This window comes from Malus domestica, chromosome 11 (genome assembly GCF_042453785.1).
Source record: "Malus domestica chromosome 11, GDT2T_hap1".
In the NCBI taxonomy this organism is placed as follows: domain Eukaryota; kingdom Viridiplantae; phylum Streptophyta; class Magnoliopsida; order Rosales; family Rosaceae; genus Malus; species Malus domestica.
This window is the reverse complement of record NC_091671.1, coordinates 9,833,442-9,850,215: the sequence shown is the minus strand read 5'-3', so window position 1 is coordinate 9,850,215 and position 16,774 is coordinate 9,833,442. Positions and strand designations below refer to the sequence as shown.

Sequence of the window (16,774 nt, the reverse complement as noted above, 5' to 3'; positions counted from 1 at the left end):
ACAAACAGCTTTTCAACAGGGGTTCCTGCTTTATGCACTCTTTTCGCTAGAAGAAAATCCTTGACGAAGGAGGGTTCAAAACCACCCTGCATGGATTTTGTATGTTGAGAGGCATCAAAAGTCAAGCCTACGTTGTGCAAGTCACAATCATTGTATTTGTTTTGTTACAACTCGTTAAATATCATACTTCGACACAAATACGGAAAATAATGTTAGTTTAGAATTCACATCATTTGTTCTACTTATTTTATAACATGTAAAGTATCATTGGAATACCCGGCCTTCAAAATCTCTCACATACTGTAAATAGCTATTAGTCAGTGTAACAAGGAAAAAAATAGGAAAAAAAAAAAGTTGCCTGCTGGTTGTGGATTGGTGTTGTTTAAACGAAAATTCAACATGGAGAAGTTTCGTTAGACCGGATAATATCTTATGCCTTTGCCGCCATATCTCCAATTCCATTTCTTCCCAAAACTCATACCCTTAGATATATATGATATGCTACACCATTGACGATAGAGTCAATGTTACCGGCATTGGGATTCTATCATTTCTAGTTCAATTAGTTTAGTTTAGCTTCCTCAAGAATTTCACAAACAACTTGCACACTAGCGCATAACTCGAATTCTTAATGGCAGAAGTAAGGTCTCCACAGTTTTTACAATATATAGATGCATGCAAACTTCCTCAAAACTTCAGGCTTGGCCAAGGCTACTTGTCACTTTCTTTAACACCCCGGCAAACATTACTTAAATTTAATAATTTTTTCAGTAAATAAAGAGAAATGCATGCTTCACATCGTGTCGAAACGCATGATTCTCCTTGTGTCGAAATGCATGTTTCTCCTCGTGTCGAAATGCATGTTTCTCCTCGTGTCGAAATGCATGCAAAAGATCTGAATCCCTTTATAAAGTTCAGTTATATTCCTTTCTTTTCTTCTTTCTGTTTTTTTTTTTTGGGTTTCCTTGGTTAAAACTCTCGTTTCCTTCTATAAAGTTCAGTTATGCTCTTCATGCAGCATGCATGCTGTGAAGAATGGAATCACATTTTTTTACGTGTGTCGACATGCATGCTTCTCCATGTGTTGCCGGCTAGGGTTTGAGGAGTGTATGTGGCTTTGGGTTGGGGTGGGTGGGGCTGCGGATGGTGTGTTGGGATACTTTCTGTAAAAATAAAAAACAAATTCTGATTTTAATTACTTGCGCATGCCTAATCAAAAGTTCTGCTTTGTCTCGAGAATACATGCATAGCACTTTAGGGGAAAATGCTAAAACATTCGAGAGAAAATCGTATTCCCAAATCAGTTAACACAGATAAATAACATGTACCTACGCATACAGGATAGGTTAATAACATATACCTACTATATACCTAACCACATAAGATAGAATAATATCATATTTATACCTAAGCATACAAGAAAAACAAACGCATTTGGCGGATTGAACTTGTAGCTAGGGATGGCATTTCATTCGTACAAACCAATTTGGGCAAGATTTAAATATAGATATTGAGTATGGGGACGGATTATCGGGAAACTGAAAATTTTCCAAGCCGTTTGGGATATGGTTATGCGAATAGGGATACTGTACCAGTAACCATCACGTTTCTATATTTTCTAAAATTTTATATGAATGTATAATTTTATATATTTTAGTCATAACTTTTCTTTAACCATTTTTTCTTTTTCTTTAATTACGAGAAAATAACATTTTTTATTGGTGAAATCGATAAACCCATTAACCTCTACGGGATCCATAACCTTTGCGTGTGGTTATGGAGATTACCCTATGGTTAACATATAGTTATGGTTGTGAGTAATTTTTGCAGTTACAAGGATGGAAATGACACATCTGTCTCCATTCCGAACGTTGTCATTCCTATATTGGAGTATATTCTACCTATTTACGTACAACCTACTTATATTAGAAGTGGTTAGCAAGGTGTTCAAATAGTTGCCCTCTTACACAATAAATCAGTCTCTTGTCACAAGTGCATATGTGTGACAATTGTTTTTGTATGAATTAATATATATTTTTATTTTAATTTAGAAACTGATTTATATTGTTTATTAAAAAAGAAAATAAAGCAGCCCATGAAACCAACTGCGTGGGTTTTTTTAAATTTCTATTTAACCTATTCTGATTCAATTGTGATTTTTGGAGTTCTAAGTTAGGGCCGGAAATTTTTTTTTATATTTTGAATGTTTCATCAAATTGTGTCTCTCTTTATATATATAGAAATTTAAAGTCTAAAATAAAGAAAATAAAAATAATCAATATCCAAAAACAATAAAAGTACATGTAATTGCAATCTTCAGGTTGCAATAAAAAAAAGTTCGGAAATCATGTTGGTAATTTCAATTCTAGGGTCGTTAACTTTTGGCTAATTATGATTAGCTTACACATTATAATTCACTAAAGTCAATGACTTTTCAATTTAAAATTTAAAAGTCTACTTATAATTTTTGTCAAGTGAAGATACAAGACGTATTAGTTGTGAAGAAATTAATCCTCCCAATTCTCACAAAACTATAATAGGGATTGGAAAGAATAAAAGATGAGTTTTAGACTATAATCTTATGTAAGATTGAAATCCAAATTTTATCTATATAGTTAATCATCTCATTTATTAATTATATTTTGATGTTTTATTTCTTTTTTTCTTCCTAATTTTACATTTAAATTTTATTTCATTCATCACAATATATTTTTTTGTAGGCATTTAGGTAAACTAATTTTCTTATATAATATATTCTTATACAATCTGTATCTTCTTCATTTAGGTATATTAATTCATTTGATATATTTTGGTCCATCATCATCACGAATATACTTAGGTACATTAGTTCAAGGTTTTTTAGCCAAAATGGTCCCTGAGATTTGCATAACACATAACTTTGGATCCTGAAATTTAAAATCAATAGAAGTGATCTCTGAGATTGTCCACCATCCATTATTTTGGTCTTTCCATTAAAAAACTCCGTTAAGTGGTCCCTGAGCTTTTTAATGGAATGACCAAAATGATGGATGGTGGATAATCTCAGGGACCAAAGTTATGTATTATGCAAATCTCAGGGACCAAAATTATGTGTTATGCAAATCTCAGGGACCAAGTTATGTGTTATACCCTCAACTTAACAGAGTTTTTTAACGGAATGACCAAAATAATGGATGGTGGACAATCTCAGGGACCACTTATATTGATTTTAAATCTCAGGATCCAAAGTTATGTGTTATGCAAATCTCAGGGACCATTTTGACTAAAAAGCCTTAGTTCAATATATTACATTCTAGTACATACATTTTGATACACACATTTCGATATTTACATTTAGGTACATTAGTTCAAATAACACATTTCGGTATTGACATTTAAGTATATTTATTTAATATAATACATTTCGGTACATACATTCATGTTCATTATAATATATTTAGATACAAACATTTAGGTACAAAAGTTTTGGTACAAAGAAATCAATTTAATATATTTTTGTACACTTATGTATTTACATATTTCTGTGTCACTAATTTCTTTTAATATCTTCTCATTTACGTTCATTTATAATTGAAAGAACTAATATGTGCATATTAATTAAATTGAAATTTTAACGTGGAGACATTAAAAAATACACTTTAAATAAAAAATAGAATATAAATTTTAATAAAACTGCATTTCAAAGGATTAAATTGAGTATATACTCTAACACCAATTTATTTAGTTTTTATCTTTTTGAAGAACTAATTAATGTTCAAAAACCCCATCCAATATCTAACTTCACCTGAACAATGTGCAACTGGACATCCAACTTTTCAGCAAATCTAGTGAATATTTTTTCAATGTCAAATAAACAACAAAGGAAACCAAAAAACCTAAACTTAACTTGAAAATTGTCATCACATTGAGGTGATGAATTAAGAAAGTAACTTCATGAGCATGCATGGTTATTTCTACCTTGAAAACTGTTAACATTAATTTTGGCAAAGATGTTGCTAGCTTAATTTGTAACAAAAAAAAGAGATAAATGTTGCTTGCTTTATCTGATGAGAACACTCATGAATATGGTCAAACATTTCTTACCCCTTAAATTCTTGTAGTGCATGCGCATGCTATATATAGTGGAATGCGGTCCCGATTGGATTTACAGTATAAAGATGTCATTTATTTATTTTGTCTGAAAAGAAGAAAAAAGTCTGCTATATCGAATAAAGATAGAAAATAAACAAATAAATAAATGCTTTCACGTGTACTACGTAGTCCCTCTATCTATATAAACCCCATGCAATATGCAGGCAAGAACCAACCTAGTTATCTCGACCATCAAAAACCCTTGTAAATTATGGCAATGCAGTTAGGCTCTTTGCTCGTATGTGTGGTACTACTCACTGGCTTTTCATTGACAAATAGCAAAGCTGAAACTACATATCCACCCGTCCATTGTGACATTCTCAACCGTAGCAGTTTTGAACCAGGGTTTATATTTGGTACAGCTTCATCTGCTTACCAGGTCAGTATGTTGGTGCTTTAACTCATTATAATTTTTTGTTTATTCGGAGTTTCATATAATACTGAGGTTTAGATTAATTTCAATGTCAGAAACAATTAGTATATATCATATTGACATCTTCATTTTGAATGTAATTTCATATATGCATGTACATTTCAGGTAGAAGGTGCATGGAAGGAAGGTGGTAGAGGACCAAGCATATGGGACACCTTCACCCACAACCATCCAGGTTTCTGTATTCTGTTCATTTACTAGTGACATGGTATGATTTCCACCAACTGTATGCTTTAAGTAGTAAAACATTTCTATGTTTAATTACAGAAAAAATTATGGATGGCAGCAATGGAGATGTCGCTATTGATCAATACCACCGTTATAAGGTTGCAAAATCACGGAATTTTATTCCCCACCAAAGTTTGGATCCTTGGGATCTTTAATAATTTAGCTTCTTTCATAAAATTATGTATATTTTTGTGTCATTACAGGAAGATGTGAGGATTATGAAGGATATGGGAATGGATGCTTATAGATTTTCTATTTCATGGTCAAGAGTTTTACCAAGTAAAGTTGATCATCGACATCCATATATATTCGATTTGAGACCAGTCACTTTATAGTTTAACTTGTTCTTAACTTAATTTCTATTAATTTATTTAGATGCATATTTGATTGTTTAGTTGTAATTGCTAGATGGAACGTTGTCTGGGGGTGTTAACACGAAGGGAATTGAATACTACAACAATCTCATCGATGAACTCCTAGACAATGGTGATACAACTGTCTGATCTCATACATTATCCAATTAATTAATAAATAATAAGTGTTTACATGCACTCACAAAACATCACCTAATAATCTAACTTTTCATTTTCTTCTATTGATAATTATGCTATATATATATATATATATATAGGTCTAAAGCCATTTGTGACAATCTTTCACTGGGATGTTCCCCAAACTTTAGAAGATGAATATGGTGGTTTCTTAAGCTCTCGAATTGTGTAAGTGAACAAAATCTATCCTACGTATAATGTTGATAATTTATTTTAAACAAATCATACAAATTAATTAACAAATGATTACGCTTGTGAAATGTGTATGCATATAGCGATCACTTTAAGGACTATGCAGAATTATGTTTTAAGTATTTTGGCGATCGAGTAAAACATTGGATCACAGTGAACGAGCCATATACATTTACTACAAATGGTTATGCAACTGGAAAACACGCACCAGGACGATGCTCTGCATGGCAAAACTTAAACTGCACTGATGGAAATTCGGCTACTGAGCCATATTTGGTGACACACCACCAACTCCTTGCTCATGGAGCTGCTGTAAAACTGTACAAGGATAAATATCAGGTCCAGTTGATTAAATTTCTTTTGTTAGTCCTAACTGATAATTTATACGAGTCAGTACTATTAAGTTACAATATAATAGGAAAACAATTTGTATAGTAAGATATACAAAGTTTGTACCTTTTATAGCTCTAAATCAACAAATGTTCTTGATTTTCTTTTATAGGAATGCCAAAATGGTGTCATAGGAATAACGTTGGTGTCACCTTGGTTTGAACCCTCTTCGAAGGCAAAGCATGATATAGATGCTGCATTTCGATCTTTGGATTTTGTGTTTGGATGGCAAGTGTATTTATTAATATATTCATATTTTTTATCAGCATATTTATATTTGTTTTGTTTTTATGATTATAACATTGATTAGCTGCTAGTAGTACTCTATATAATATTTAGAAGTTCATTCTTGGAATTTCCATATTTTTTTTAGGTATATGGACCCATTGACGAATGGTGACTATCCACACAGCATGCGGAGTCTTGTTAAAGAACGATTGCCAAAATTTACAGACGAAGAATCAAAGTTAATAAATGGGTCATTTGATTTTATTGGAGTAAATTACTATACTGCTAGATATGCGAGCAAATTACTTCAAAATTCTTCTGAACCTGCAAGCTACTTATCAGATCCTTGTGTTAATATTACAGGTGATTACAAATTGAAAACCTTTTTGACCAATTAATTAAGGTCTCTTAAAAGATTAATTTAGATTCTAATGTTGATCATATTTATATAATGTGTTGTGGCAGCTGAGCGTAATAATAAGTCGATTGGTCTGCAGGTACACATCAACTTATTAGCTTAAGCTATTAAAATTTAGAGGATTTATTAATAAATTGATTTTCCACCCAAAATATTATAACAGTTATTTTTTTCTATGATGTTGCAGGCTGGTTCAGACTGGTTATATGTTTACCCAAAAGGAATTCACGATCTGGTGGTCTATACAATGAAAAAGTATAATGACCCATTCATTTACATTACTGAGAATGGTAACTATTACTTTTAAACAATTAATTACATTTATCAAATTGTCACATATATAATGGCATAAAATACAATTACTTGTTTTAAAATCTAAATTATTATGGCTAACTACGTAATATGAGTCGAGCCAATTTCTCGAAAGATTTTTCAATGTAACCGGCATACGATATGATACACCACGTGTCACTATACAAATAATGAAATATGTGTGTTAAAAAGTTAATAACTTAATAAATGCATTATATTGTAGGGATTGATGAGGTCAATGATCCCAACTTACCACTTGAGGAAGCCCTTAATGATATCGCTAGAATCGACTACTACCGCGAGCACCTCTGTTACCTTCGAGCAGCTATCAAGTAAGTGTATATATGTCACTCTTACATTTTGGTTAATCATTATATTGATATCAACGCAATTTATTATTCCTTCTTATCTCTCTCTCTTTTTTTCTTTTTTTTGGTTGGATGCAGGAAAGGTGTTAAAGTTAAAGGATACTTTGCATGGTCAGTGCTAGACAACTTTGAATGGAATGATGGATACACAGTTCGATTTGGTATCAAATTTGTAGATTACGATCATGGACTAAGGAGGTACTCAAAGAAATCGACATATTGGTTCAAACGTTTCCTCAACAAAGCTGGAAGAAATCTGAATATTGTGGACAGCAACGTCGTTGACACTAAATTTGTGTATGAAGTTTAAATTTCAAATGATGAATAAAGTAGAACTCCTCTATTGGTTGTTCTACAAGTTTCTAGCTTTTATAGTTTAGCACTTTGAGTTAGAATAAGTTGCAACAATTCATTTCATTATCAGTTTGTTGAATGTGTTGCTGGTGTGTGTCGTATTTGTATTGCCATATGGCTAGTACCCCTTTGTGGTTGAATTTTATATGAATGTAATGTACTCTTTATGAAAATAAATTATTGTTGAGTGTTCAATTAAACAGCCACTGATAATCAATGGCCTTTGGCCTATGGTACTCACCCACAGTGGCCTTTGACAAAAAATTGCCACAGATAATTAATCAATGCCCTTAGGCCACATTATCTCTACTAGTGGTTCCTAAGCAAAATATACTACGACATCTAATTGTTTTAGCTTGTAATAAATTATCTGTCAATCTATAAACTTAAATTCTTTATAATCGCGCTTATTAATAAAAGATTTAAAAAATTAAGTGAGTATAGTTAATTTGAATGTCAGAGAATTTAAAAAAAAAATTAAGTGAAAGATTTCAAATGACGGTAGAATCCTTACAACTTTCATAAGATTTTTCAAGAATTCTTATGGACTTTGATTAAAGACTTGAATAGAATTGAAGAGACTTTCTTATTATTTAAAAAATTATTTTTCAAATTAAAAATAAGATAAAAAAATAAAACTTGAAAAAATTTTATGAAGACCACTTTTACCCGACCAACTTCTACCGTGAGCACCTCTTTTATCTTCAAGCATCTATTACGTAAGTGTGTATATATATGTCACTCTTTCATTTTGGTTAATCATTACATTGATGTGTAAGACCCTTAATCATAATCACCAAGACCAAAACATGAACTACAACTTAGAGAGAAATATTCAATTTATGTATCTGAGAAACACAGCAAGAATAACATACCTGCACTTGTAGCAGAACCCGAAGCCATAGCAGCAAACTTTCAATGTACCTTCTCTTCTCTCGCAGGTTATCAAGAGCTCGACTTATAAATAGGATTAAGTCCAGAATATGAGCCTTACTCTGTGAGAAGAGAGGCCACTATATATATACATATAATCTTTACCATAACTGATTAGGATTCCCTATCAAAATCCATGTAGGAAACAAATTCTTGTCTCCTTGTTCTGATCTTCATGCTGTACAGAATCCCTCTTCATAAGGGATTAGCATTCCTTTTATTAACAAGACTTTTCTATCCAATTGAACACATATAGCCGGTCCTAAAACTCCTCTATCTCATACTCACATTCTTACATTCTCCCACTTGAGTATGAGAACAGCTTTAAGTACTCAGCCAAGTCAATTATGTGCAGATAGAAGTGATCACTAATCTTGTTAATAAAATTTCAATCACAACCAACTATCATACATCTCAAAATGCAGAACGCTTGTAACTGTATTACCACAATAAAGCAAACAGGTTTTCAAGAGTTACAGACATTCAATTTGTATGCTCAACGTTGTGAATTTGATCAATATCAGCAATAAGCAAAATAATTTGCTCCCACTATTTCAAATCATTGTCAGCAAGATGTGAAACAAATCTTTGCTTCAAAACAATGCATGAATCAACAATTCATCACTAAATGCTTTAAACGGAGAAACCATTATAAAAGCAACAAATGAATTATATCAAACTTTATTTTGTTCGAAACAATAGATCATCATAACTGATCTCAATTCGATAAAATAAACAAAACAAACTAACAAACCTAATACTATCCAGCCATAAGATTTTAAATTTGAAATTTGAAACCTGTCTATATCACCACACCAGCTCTCTGAACTTCACAGCAGCGAATAAACAGTCATAATAAGACTAACGAATTACTCCCACTGATCAAAGGATTCAAGTATTCCCATCCGAGAGACATGCGTTTTAAATACTCCAATCGGCAATGCTTTAGTCAAAGGATCCGCAATCATTGCATTTGTGCTTAAGTGCTCCACCTGAATTGCTCCTTCTCTAACCTTTTCTCGGACCTTGAGGAATTTTACATCCATCAGTCTTGAAGCTGAAGTTCTCTTATTGTTCTTGCTAAAAAATACTGCAGAATTGTTATCACAATACATCATGATAGGCCTCTGCACAGAATTTACAACTTTCAAATCTGTCACAAAGTTTTTCAACCATACAGCTTGTTTCATTCCTTCAAAACAAGCTATAAATTCTGCCTCCATTGTCGATGTTGCGATGATAGTCTGTTTTGCACTTTTCCAGGAGACTGCACCACCACTTAGCATAAAGATATAACCTCCAGTAGATTTCCTATCATCTACATCACCGGCTAAATCAGAATCAGTGTATCCAACTAACTCCAATAGCTCATTCCTGCCATAAACCAACATATAGTTCTTGGTTCTTTGCAAGTATCTCAAAACTTTCTTTGCTGCTACCCAATGTGTCTTTCCTGGATTTGCTTGAAACCTGCCCAACATTCCAACTATAAAAGCAATGTCCGGTCTTGTGCAAATAGTGGTATACATCAAACTTCCCACTAATGAAGCATAAGGCTTATTCTTCATTTTATCTATCTCCATAGGCGTCTTAGGACATTGAGCCTTTGAGAATCTGTCTCCCTTGTTTACTGGCATTTCACCATTACTGCAGCTTGACATATTGAACCTCATGAGTACCCTTTCTATGTATCTCTTTTGTGATAAACCGAGTAAATTTCTTGATCTATCTCGAACAATTTCAATACCAAGTACATAGTGTGCTTCACCAAGGTCCTTCATTTCAAAATTCTTACTGAGCATGGTCTTAGTGTCTTTGAGCAGCTTCATGTTAGAACTGGCAAGAAGGATGTCATCGACATATAACACTAAAAATATAAAACTAGTGCCTGAAAACTTAACATAGATGCAATCATCTAATTTGTTTTCCACAAAACCTTGTCCTGTAACTACTTGATCAAACTTTAAGAACCATTGTCTTGATGCCTGTTTAAGCCCGTAGATTGACTTGTTAAGTTTACAAACCATGTCTGCTTTCCCCTTTTCAACGAATCCAGGAGGCTGCTTCATGTAAATGTCTTCGGCCAGTTCACCATTAAGAAAGGCAGTTTTGACATCCATTTGATGCAGTTCCAGATTGTAATGAGCCACAAGTGCCATGATAACCCTCATAGAATCCTTGGAAGAGACGGGAGAAAAGGTGTCATTGTAATCCACCCCTTCCCTCTGAGTGAATCCTTTGGCAACTAACCTTGCCTTGTACCGTTCAATATTGCCGTGAGCATCTCTTTTGGTTTTATAAACCCATTTACACCCAATAGCCTTGAATTGAGGATTGGAATCCACTAATGTCCATACTGAGTTTTTTGACATCGACTCCAATTCCTCCTTCATTGCACTGTGCCACAATGATTGTTAAGAACTATTCATGGCCTGAGAATAAGTGAGAGGGTCATCTATATCACCAAAACCAAACTCATGCTCCTGCAAATAAACATAGTCATTTGACATTGTGGTTTTTCTGATTCTTGAAATTGTCTCAATGGTAATGACGGATCATGGAGAACTTCAGTGCTCGGATTCATAGGTGCATCATCAGTTGGAGTTGGATCCCCTTGTTGCTGTGGTTGGGACCCAAGATCAATTTCCATTCTGTCAATATCTTCTGGACAGTCTAATTGTTCTTCCTCCAATTCAATCATGGAAGCATGAGTGATCAACATTTCTTTGTAAGAATTAGTGCAAAAGGACTTCTCATTTTGATCAATCTCTTAAAAAATGAACCTACCCTGTGATAAGTCTGCAATATCTTGATCTTCAAAGAACCTAGCATTGTGAGTTTCATGAATCCTGGTGTGAGCTTGAGGACAATAAAACTTGAAGCCTTTAGATTTCTCTGAGTAGCCAATGAAATAGCATGATTCTGTCCTTGAGTCCAATTTCTTCTCATTTGGATTGTAAATTCTAGCCTCAGCTTTACATCCCCAAACATGGAAATGACTAAAACTGGGCTTCCTGCTATTCCAGATTTCAAAAGGTGTTGATGAAACCGCTTTGCTCGGAACTCTGTTCAGTATATAAGTTGCTGTCTTCAATGCTTCACCCCATAGGAATCCTGGTAACTTTGATCTTGTCATCATGCTTCTTACCATTCCAATCAGAGTTCGATTCCTCCTTTCTGAAACTCCGTTTTGCTGTGGTGTTCCTGGTGTAGTGTATTGAGCAACAATGCCTTGTTGTTCAAGATAGAGCGCAAACGGACCCTTGTGTTGTCCAGCCTCACTGTACCTGCCAAAGTACTCTCCTCCTCTATCCGATCTAACAATCTTAATGGTCTTGCCTAATTGTTTTTCTACCTCAGTTTTATAAACTTTGAAATAATCAAGGACAGATGATTTCTCACTGATTAAATAAGTGTAACAAAACCTTGAAAAATCATCAATAAAGTTGACAAAATAAGAATTACCGCAAATAGTTTTGGTTGGAAAAGGACCGCAGATGTCAGTGTGTATAATCTCTAGCAAATTCTGACTCCTTTTGGCATCTAACTTTCTAGAATTAGTCATCTTCCCTTTTGCACAATCAACACACTCAATTGCAGTAGCAAGATTTAATTCAGGGATCAACTGAGCTTTGGACAATTTTAAAACTCTTTCTTTGGATATGTGGCCTAACCTCTTGTGCCAAAGGAGGAAAGAATCATCACTGCAGTTCATCCTCTTAGTGCTTATGTTTAAAACATGTTGATTTGGGGATTCCAAAGTACAATTCAGACACCACAGATTGTCACTCAAAAATGCAGTTCCCAAAACACAATCTAGGTGGTTCTTTTCAAAAAATTTTAAACTTTCATCATCACCTAGAAAGGCAAAACCGTCTTTGACAATTCTTGAAGCAGAGATCAGATTTCTCCTCATTTTAGGCACATAAAGCACATCCTTTAGTTTTAGTGTAAAACCAGAAGACAATTTTAAACACACCATACCTATAGCTTCTACCGCAACTTTAGTACCTTCTCCCACAAAGACATTATAATTTTTAAAACCAGTTTGTTTTGATTTCACAAAACCCTCCAAAGAATTTGAAATGTGAACTGAGCAACCGGTGTCAAACCACCAAGAATTCACAGGGATTTCAATCAAATTAGACTCAACACAGACATTGACATTTTCTACACCCTTACTTTTAAGATAGTCCTGAAAAACTTGACAATCTTTTCTTAAGTGTCCTTTAGTTTTGCAGAAAAAACATCTGAGTTTGGCAATATTTTTCGTTTTGACCATAAGATTGTTAGATCCTTTAATAGAGTCCTTTACTTTGGTAGATGCATTAGACTTAAAAGAGGTTACCTTGGTATTGTTGTTCTTACCAGAGTGTCCAGAGAATGATTTGAATTATTTCTTCCCCTTGTCTGGTTGCACAAAATGCACCGTTTCAGTTTCTTTCCCTCTTTCTTGCTTCTGTCTAGCCTCTTCTTGAACGCACTGTGCTATTAGCTCATCAACATCCCAGTTCTTGTCTTGAGTGTTGTAAGACACCTTTAACTGACTATATTTGTTTGGAAGAGCTTGAAGGATCATAAAAACTAACTGTTTTTCACCAATATTAACATCTAAAGAATTTAATTTCTCAGCTGCATCAGTCATTTTCAAGATATGGTCTCTGATTGACCCTATGCCCTCAATCTTGTATGTGGTCAGCATTGCCATATAGTGACTGATTTCTGCCTTCTGAGATTCTTTGAACTTTCTTTCAATTGCTTGTAAATAATCAATAGCTAGTTCATGCTTCTTGATTCCACCGCGAACAGTATCAGTCATGGCACTTTCAAGTATAGAAAGTGCCACTTTGTTTGCTCTGACCCATCTCTCTGCATCAGCTTTCTCAGCCCTTGTACTTTGATCAGTCAGAATCGGCTTGGGAGTTTCAAGGGCTATGTCAAAGTCATTGAGTGTCAATAAGAGCCCAATCTCACGTCTCCATTTCTTGTAGTTGCTTCCCCCTATGAGAACAGGAATGTTTGCCAAGTTCATAGTCCGGAACGATATTGCAGATGATGAACCTGCAATGAAATCACAATTTGAACTTATTAGTTCCTGATTTCATCTCAACATCACCTTGCACATCATGACTATAATCACAGACCCATATATATAGTCTTAATCAACAATCTGTTGATAAGCATACATAGAGTGGAATGATTAAGCAAGAACTTGAAAAACGATCCGCTGATATCTGCCATATATCCTTAGACACCAAATGGTTTAATGGTGTCTCATACATGTAAAAGGCATTTTGAAAGTGATCAAAGAAAGCACCGAATGGTTAATAAGGTATGTATCTCTACTTTAAAAGATCAAAATACATATGCATATGACTTACGTTGGCAGTTGATGAACTGGGAAAGTAAACACATTCATCTTTACATTTCACCAAAGGATTCAAAGCAATTAACAACATACCTTTTAATCTTTATAACTCAAATTCACGAATCGGGCAGCGGAAGCGATTTAGAATTTGAAAATAGAAGATTTTAGTTTTGGAAAGGAAAAAACCCAGATCGATGTTTATAGAAGAAAGCATTGCTTTCTTCAATTCTGGAAAACCTTCCCTCGATAATAACTTAAGGGTTCCTTTGACGGTTCATTATCACCAACGCTTCTTTTATTTCCTCCAGAACCAGACTTCGATTCTTCATAAGAGTAAAAAAAAAAAAAAAAAATTTTTTTATTTTTTTTATTATTTTTTTTTAATAGTAACATACAAAATTTCTTCTTTACAGATTGAATTCATGTTGATAAGTCTTGTGGCTCTGATACCACATGTAAGACCCTTAATCATAATCACCAAGACCAAAACATGAACTACAACTTAGAGAGAAATATTCAATTTATGTATCTGAGAAACACAACAAGAATAACATACCTGCACTTGTAGCAGAACCCGAAGCCATAGCAGCAAACTTTCAGTGTACCTTCTCTTCTCTCGCAGGTTATCAAGAGCTCGACTTATAAATAGGATTAAGTCCAGAATATGAGCCTTACTCTGTGAGAAGAGAGGCCACTATATATATACATATAATCTTTACCATAACTGATTAGGATTCCCTATCAAAATCCATGTAGGAAACAAATTCTTGTCTCCTTGTTCTGATCTTCATGCTGTACAGAATCCCTCTTCATAAGGGATTAGCATTCCTTTTATTAACAAACTTTTCTATCCAATTGAACACATATAGCCGGTCCTAAAACTCCTCTATCTCATACTCACATTCTTACATGATGATCAATGCATTTTATTATTCATCTTCTCTCTCAATTATTTTTGTTGGATGCAGGAATGGTGTTAAAGTTAAGGAATACTTTGCATGGTCAGTGCTAGACAACTTTGAATGGATTGATGGATAGACAGTTCAATTTGGTATCGTATTTGTAGATTAAAATGATGGCCTAAAGAGGTACCAAAAGAAATGGACAGCCTGATTCAAACGTTTCCTCAAGAAAGCTGAAAGAAATATGATATTGTGGACGGAAATATTGTTAACACTAAGTTTGTATATGAAGTTTAAATTTCAAATGACGAATAAAGTAGAACTCCTTCTTAACTACATTGCAAAAGATGAAAGATTAAATGGTACAGAAGGAGATGATAGAGAAACAAGAGAGAGATTGAAAAGGAAAAATGAAAGCTCTTAAATTGATTGATATCTCTGACACAATATTTATATACAAACACACTTGACAATTTTAGCCGTGCTTTGCCCCGATCGGAAAACCTCTTTTTCCGATTTCCCTCTTATCCTTCCCTCCATTATCTTTCTCCCTCCATGCGTCCAATTGCTTCTTCTTCTTCCCCTCCCACTTGGCTTTGGCCTTTCTCGATTCCACCTGTGATCCGATCTACCGTTACTTTGTTCCGCCTTTTTTCACTCCTTCATCAGAAGGTGAGTAGAGCTCAGGCTCGGGTGTTCACACCACCACCTTTCCCTTGTGTGTCGATCTCGACACTGTTGCCAGTGGTCCCATTGGTTTCCTTCTTGCGTTTATTCCCTTGGTGGTGGCAGATTGGTTCATTGTGGTTTGATCGAGGACAATGACAGCTTCTCATTTTGTGTTTGGGGCTTGGTTTGGTTTCTTCTCTAGCGGTTGCAAGGAGGCTGGTTTGTGGTCGTCGAGAAGTGCTTCGGCGGCAGCATGAGAACTTGGCGGCTAGGGTTTGTTCAATGTTTTCTATTGTCGGCTCAACCCATGGGTTGGCCCTTTGTAGTTGTTGTTTTGGAGGCCCATGTAACGGGTTCCTTCTAATTTTTCAGATCGTCAGGTGGCGATGTGGACGTGATTTCGGGTTCAATGGGTTTGATGGGTTCGAGTTCAATGGGGCCAAGTTGAACTTGCAAACCAACGACATCTGCACACAACCCGCATCCATGCCACCACTCTGCCCAGGTCAGTTCTTGATCTATTGAAGCCATGAAACCCACCCACGGAACCACGAATTCAATAACCCTAGCTTCCCCCGGCAGTATCGAATGTCTTGGCGACGATCGTGAATCTGGCCGCAAGGCTAGCCAAGAAAGCGGAGGCGCGCGCAATCTTCATGTTGGCGGCAGATGAGAGGTCCCTGCACAACGTTGACGACTCGTTGATGCTGCTCACTACTTTGTCTCCTTCTTGAGGAAGAGGGGGTACATACAATGAGTAATTTTTTTACTCACGTCCCCCACTCATGGTCCCCAGTACACCTTGATTGAGGAAGCAAAAGCAAATCAAAAGAGAAAAAACAACGGATTTGGATTCTCTTTGTAAATTCCGGCGGCGGAGGTGCTGCTAGAGCTGCTGCTTCTAAGAATGGTAATACAGGAGGTGAGGAAATTTGGCATTTTGTGATTTGAGATATTGAGGAACTTAAATCATTTTCAAATAAGATAGAAAGATTACGGTGTAGTAATATTATTATTTCCCAACAAGTGAGAGATCTTAGGTTCATTCCTTGTCAAAAGTAAATTCAAATCACATTAATGCTAGCCATGTGAGGATAAGCCATCCCCCTCCCTTCTTAGTGTAGATAATATTGTTCATTAAAAAAAAAAAATTTGAAGGTAGGAAAAGCTTCAATCGATATGTCAATTCTACGTTGATTGATATATTAATCTTTTGATGTCAAATTTAACATATAAAAAAAGGTGTTATCAATTATTTTATGGTGTGGGTCTCATTAATGCACCAATTATAAATCTT

The 16,774-nt window shown here is 34.7% G+C and overlaps 2 protein-coding genes across 2 annotated transcripts; one reads left to right on the top strand and one right to left on the bottom strand.

Moving 5' to 3' along the window:
• The first annotated feature begins 4,342 nt into the window (after positions 1–4,342).
• Positions 4,343–7,684, top strand: LOC103447804 (beta-glucosidase 12-like). Its single transcript, XM_008387008.3, has 13 exons — positions 4,343–4,510; positions 4,670–4,739; positions 4,832–4,890; positions 4,996–5,071; positions 5,201–5,278; positions 5,424–5,511; positions 5,619–5,874; positions 6,038–6,153; positions 6,299–6,516; positions 6,619–6,650; positions 6,759–6,861; positions 7,107–7,215; positions 7,330–7,684. Exons 1-13 carry the CDS (start codon positions 4,343–4,345, stop codon positions 7,559–7,561), a joined length of 1,605 nt encoding a protein of 534 aa, XP_008385230.2. The 3' UTR covers positions 7,562–7,684.
• A 5,247-nt stretch (positions 7,685–12,931) lies between these two features.
• LOC103429987 (uncharacterized) lies at positions 12,932–14,729 on the bottom strand. The gene is made up of 2 exons (XM_008368120.3): positions 14,463–14,729; positions 12,932–13,599 (listed from the first exon to the last, which is right to left on the bottom strand). Exons 1-2 carry the CDS (start codon positions 14,488–14,490, stop codon positions 12,932–12,934), a joined length of 696 nt encoding a protein of 231 aa, XP_008366342.2. The 5' UTR covers positions 14,491–14,729.
• Between the last annotated feature and the right edge of the window lie 2,045 nt (positions 14,730–16,774).